The sequence below is a fragment of the Procambarus clarkii genome, chromosome 2, assembly GCF_040958095.1.
Source record: "Procambarus clarkii isolate CNS0578487 chromosome 2, FALCON_Pclarkii_2.0, whole genome shotgun sequence".
NCBI classification, from domain to species: Eukaryota; Metazoa; Arthropoda; class Malacostraca; order Decapoda; family Cambaridae; genus Procambarus; species Procambarus clarkii.
This window is the reverse complement of record NC_091151.1, coordinates 20,546,832-20,553,129: the sequence shown is the minus strand read 5'-3', so window position 1 is coordinate 20,553,129 and position 6,298 is coordinate 20,546,832. Positions and strand designations below refer to the sequence as shown.

The window sequence follows — 6,298 nt, the reverse complement described above, 5'->3', positions numbered from 1 at the left end:
TGTGTTTCCTTCCAACATTAACCGTTGACTAATCTACTAAGCTGTATACGGATAAGAATATTTAGTCATAAATTCCAAACCAAAAGAAATATATAATTAAACATATGTACCAAGTCATTCCGTTTCATTATGAATTGGAAATATATGAGCATCACCAACACCTTGAAATGGTGAGAGCAAGAGACGACCAAGTGAATACTTGAGAGAGCCAACTGAGGTAAGGCAAGGAGTTAGAGCAGCCAAGCAGGACTCCGGCCGGAGATGAATTAAGTTCTATATAAAGACAAAAGGCAAGACTGGTCCATTATACCTAGAATCAACACAAACCTCTTCCGCACCTCATGCCTCTCCTCCTGTCTTGGGGGCCTCCATACGCTGGACATACCCGGGTGCCTCTATACAGTGGATATACCCGATTGCCTCATTACTCGGGACATGCCCGGGTGCCTCATTACTCGGGACATGCCCGGGTGCCTCTATACAGTGGACATACCCGAGTGCCTCCATACACTGGACATACCCGGGTGCCTCTATACAGTGGACATACCAGGGTGCACCCATACACTGGACATACCCGGGTGCCTCCATACACTGGACATACCCGGGTGCCTCTATACAGTGGATATACCCGGGTTCCTCATAACTTGGGTCATGCCCGGGTGCCTTCATACCCTGGACATACCCGGGTGCCTTCATACCCTGGACATACCCGGGTGCCTCCATACACTGCACATATCCGGGTGCCTCCATACACTGCACATACCCGGGTGCCTCCATACACTGGACATACCCGGGTGCCTCCATACACAGGACATACCCAGGGTGCCTCCATACACTGCACATACCCGGGTGCCTCTATACACTGGACATACCCGGGTGCCTCCATACACTGGACATACCCGGGTGCCTCCATACACAGGACATACCCAGGTGCCTCCATACACAGGACATACCCAGGTGACTCCATACACTGCACATACCCGGGTGCCTCCATACAGTTGGAGTTTTAATGGTTAATCAGGGCTGTGAGGGTTTAAGTGACTACATATCAGGTACCATAGTAACTGAAGGACAGAAAATATTGTAGTAGTCATATATAACCCCCGCCAAATAACAGAAGACCCAGACAAGAATATGATAGAAACAATATGGCCAACATCAATATAATAGAGAGAGCATCTTCTGTAGCTAGCAGAAACGGATCTAGACTACTAACCATAGGAGACTTCAACCACGGGAAGATAGATTGGGAAAACAGAGACCCACATGGAGGACGAGACACATGGAGAGCTAAGCTGCTGGATGTGGCAACAAGAAACTTTCTAAGTCAAACGTCAAGGGACCGACAAGAATGAGAGGAGACGACGAACCAGCTTTGCTTGATCTGATATTTACCCTAAATGAGTCGGTTGTAAGGGAAGTTAGGTTGGAAGCCCCCTTGGGAATGAGTGATCATATTGTATTGAACTTTGAGTACCTGGTTGAGCTAGGAATTATCTCCCCCCAAAAAGAACTGGAAAACAAAGGGCTGGCATACCAAAAGGGAAACTATGAGGAGATGAATAAATTCCTAAGGGATATACCATGGGATACAGAACTCAGAACTAAGTCCGTACAAGACATGATGGACAATGTCACCCAAAAGTGTCAGGAGGCAGTAAACAGGTTTATCCCGGCCCGACAGGAAAAAACCGAGAAGCAAAAGAAGAATCCGTAGTTTAATCAGGAATGTATAAAAGAAAAAAGGGCGTGGAGGAACTTCCGAAATAAGAGACCACCTGAAAGTAGAGAGAGATACCAGAGAACCAGGAACGAGTATGTAAGTGTAAGAAGAGCCGCTGAGAAAATGTATGAAAATAATATAGCTAATAAAGTCAAGACCAAACCAAAGCTACTACACAGTCGGCGGCACTCGGTTGGTAATCTTGGGCAAGGTATTTTATCAAATCATTACATTCTTTGGGGCACATGTGAGGAAAACAAATGCGAACAAGCCTGAATGGTCCACAGGGCTATATGCAACTGAAAACTCACACCGCAGAAGTGACTCGAACCCATACTGCCAGGAGTACTCTGCTGGCGTACAGGAACCCTTAACCGCTCAACCAACACGACCGGACAAAAGAGGATGGTAGCCCAGGCTATTTCTATCCCCCCGCCGGCACTTGGTTGGTAACCTTGGGCATGGTATTTTATCAAATCACCTCATTCTTTGAGGCACACGTGAGGAACACAAATGCGAACAGGCCTGAATGGTCCCCAGAACTACATGCAACTGAAAACTCACACCCCAGAAGTGACTCGAACCTATACTGCCAGGAGCACTCTGCTGGCGTACAGGATCCCTTAACCGCTCGACCAATCAAATCACCAAGAATGAGGTGATATGATTAAATGCTATGCCCAAGATTACCATCCGATTGCCGGCGGGGAAGTGGTTCAAATAGCTTCGGCTATCACTTCTTTATGTCCGGTCGTGATGGTCAAGTGGATTAAGGCGTCCTGTACATACCAGTTGCGTTGCTCCTGGCAGTATGGGTTCGAGTCACTTCTGGGGTGTGAGTTTTCAGTTTTATATATATATATATATATATATATATATATATATATATATATATATATATATATATATATATATATATATATATATATATATATATATATATATATATATATATATATATATATATTTATACATATATATACATATATATATATATACATATATATATATATATATATATATATATATATATATATATATATATATATATATATATATATATATATATGTGTGTGTGTGTGTGTGTGTGTAGCTTTTTCGTTAGTAAATTTCGTATAATTTTCCTGACGTGTTTGAGTGCACCTCCATATATCTCTACGAGCATACACGAGTGATATCATAACCTCTACATTCGAAAAATGAGATTTTATATGAAAATGTCCTAGTGGCTGGCATAGTTAGAGCAACACAGACATCTATGGAAATGTATCCTAGGCTGGCAGTCCTGTTGTAATACTGTAGGAGTAGCAACACTTTCGCTATCAGGCAACATAGAGTGTAACCACTGAACTGCATTGCTGGGGTGCAGAGATGCACCCCAGCAACTGGGTCCCCAACTGGGGACCCAGTTGGCAACCTTATTGGATAATTGAAAAACACAGGTGTGTAAGAGGGACTTGTGAACTCTTGTTACGGCGGGCAAGACTCAGAGAAAGTGCTGTTGAAGGTAAATCTGAGTTTTCCCTCGCTCCTCTGTGGGGCAAGGCAGGAAATACTGTAGCAGTTTCCCCGTGGTTGACGGATGGGCTCCCAACGCGATCAGTGGCACCCAGGTGGTGGGAACATAGACCTGCGGTGTTGGGCTTGACGTGGTCCTCATCTTTGGGACCAACATTCTCTAGTGAGTTACATGAGGCAGACGGACTGACCTTCTTTCCCCTGAACCCCTAGTAGCCTCCTCACCCACCCCCAGATGTAACAATTTATGGTCCTTAGGGATTTTAAAATTAGATAACGTCACCTTGAGAACAACTTAACCACGTTACACGCTTGTAAAACTCAAAACCTGGGGCCAGTATGTCCCACAATAACATACTTTTTAGACCCCCAAACTTGGAACCAATATGTCGCACTACAACTCGCTTGTGAGAACCCAAACTAGGGACCAGTATATCCCTCAACAAGAGGCTTGTGAGAATCCAAATTAGGGACCAATATACCCCACAACAACACGCTAAAAAATACACATGATGAATTTTAGCTTGAAAACATTTAAAGAAACGTTCGTCAGTGTGGCAATAAGTATTATGTCTGCAATATCTGTGCAACATTCATATTACCTCTGATGCAAGATGAAAAAACCTGCATCTTGAAAACAACAAATTGATTGAAAGCTTAAGTGTAATTGTTGTATTTATACAAGTAAAATATAACATATGGTTAATATCACGATATAGAAGATGACGAGTGACATTGTTCAACTGTCAATTTGCATTTATTGATTATATGTCATTCACAAAACAATGAATATTACATTTGTATTTCTTTTTCAGCAAATATTTTATATTATCTGTCACAATACTGTTATTCAGCTTTAACCCTAACTCGGAAAACCTTATATATTTCCACCGGGAAGTAATTATTGGAGTGAACTTGGTATGGTTGGTCAGTCTTTCCAACATTGGACATTTCTGTTGCCTTGACCTTTTCTTATTATTTTATTCATCAAGTTCTTATCTTTACTGACTGTTATCTTATGTGGGGTGGGGATGGGGGGTTGCTGACAGTGGTGGACTTGACAGTGGTGAAGATATTAGGAGCGCTGGGGCTGATGTGCGCTAAAATGTTGGTGTAGAGTGGGTAGCGGGTGGTGTTGATGACGGAATAGACGAGGGAGTTAAGGCCGTCGGTGCGCAGCCTCTCGACGCTCTGTGCCAGTAACTTGTGCCTGTAGAACATATACATAAACATTTATCTGAGGACTAAGGTTGTCTGCCCACTAACGGAGAGACTCAGAAATAGTTTCATAACTATAAAATATAGTTATGGTGTAGCCGATCTTCATGAAATGAAATATACAACCCAACCACCTATTTTGATACAACGTTTTGTAACTGTTTTGTTACACCATCCCCACTCCTCCGACCCCTCGTCGTCCCCACCATCCCCACTCCTCCGACCCCTCGTCGTCCCCACCATTCCATCCTCCTCCGTCTCCTTGTCCTCCCCATTATTCCCCCTCTCCCATCCCCTCGTCCACCCAACTATCCCCCTCTCCCTCATCCCCTCTTCCTCCCAACCATTCCTCCCTCCCCCATCCCTTCGTCCTCCCAACCATTCCCCACTCACCCATCCCCTCGTCCTCCCCACCATCCTCACTCCTCCAGCCCCTCATCCTCTCCATCATTCCTCCCTCCCCCGTCCCCTTGTCCTCCCAACCATTCCACATTCCCCTGTCCCCTCTTCCTCAACCATTCCCCCCTTCCCTGTCCCCTCATCTTCCCCACCATCCCCCACTCACCCATCCCTTCATCCACCCCACCATTCCCCACTCACCCATCCCTTCGTCCTCCCCACCATTCTCCACTCCCCCGTCGCCTCGTCCCCACAATCACCCACTCCCCCATCCTCCTCACCATTACCCCCTCCCCTCATCCTCCAACCATCTCCCACTTTTGTCCCCTTTCCCTCCCCACCATTCCCCACTCCCTCGTCCTATGCGTTCCCAAATTATCTGATGTTCCCATCAGAAAAAAGGGAACATCAAATGATCTGATGTTCCCATCACTACAGAATAAGAAGAACAGTTAAAAAAAGATATTAAAACAAATGAAAAAACAAACAAAAAACTATCCTCACGAAATGAACAGAACAGTAAACAACACAGCTCAATTCCAACGCAATGTCACACAAAAAAATTAAATTAAAATGAAAATAAATCGAAATTTATGAAAATTCATTTAATCAATGAAATTGGAAACATTGAAATGGAATCATAATGTATTTAGTGTGTGTTGCTCTGACGTGCAACAGATGGCGCTGTTTTAAAAAAGAAAACATTTTTTTACCTGTTACAGGTGTGGCATCTATATATAGTAGGCATATAAAAACACAGGCATATTCGAATGGAACGTTGTGTCAAAATGTCAAAGCAATCGGTGAAGAACTTTCAGAAATTATACCACGTGTTGCTCTTATGTCCAACAGATGGTGTTGTATAAAAAAAATGTTTTTTCTTGTCACAGGTGAGGCCTGTATATAGTAGATATATAAAAACACGCGCCTTTTCCAATGCAACGTTGTGTCAAAATGTCAAAGCAATCGGTAAAGAGGTTTTAAAGATTTCCCTCACATGAAAAACACAGTTTTTCAAACAAACATGTTTTCCCCTCACAAAAACAAAATTGTGCATTACACAATAGTTTTAAAATTAATACAATAATGTTAAGAAACGTAATCGTAACAAAACAAGAAAAATGTATTTAGTTTGGAATTAAAAAAGCATCAAGGAATAGAAGTAGCAATATAGTGGGAGATTTCTATTTTGATAAAATACACTAATCAGAAATGCAAGGTGATGCTGAGGCGGAGGTCTTTTGGGGAGAGGTTTGTCAGTGATTGTTTTTTGACAATGTTTAATAATGATATATCTTAGCAGAACAGTATTTTTTATTTAGTGTTAGCAAACTGTGAATAACTGATTTAAAATATTTAAGTGAAGTACACCTTGGAAGAATGTGATCATTATCAAATTAGATTTACTTGTTCAGACACATCATGCATGAAAGAATCATG

At 42.7% G+C, this 6,298-nt stretch overlaps 1 protein-coding gene across 1 annotated transcript in view; it reads right to left on the bottom strand.

Annotated features, from left to right (window-relative positions):
* Positions 1-4,252: 4,252 nt before the first annotated feature.
* The window catches only part of LOC138365864 (beta-1,4-galactosyltransferase 3-like), a 57,037-nt gene continuing 54,991 nt past the window's right edge, over positions 4,253-6,298 (bottom strand). The window contains exon 5 of the mRNA XM_069326476.1: positions 4,253-4,451. Coding sequence (XP_069182577.1) covers positions 4,253-4,451 — 199 coding nt within the window. The remainder of the gene's footprint in view (positions 4,452-6,298) is intronic.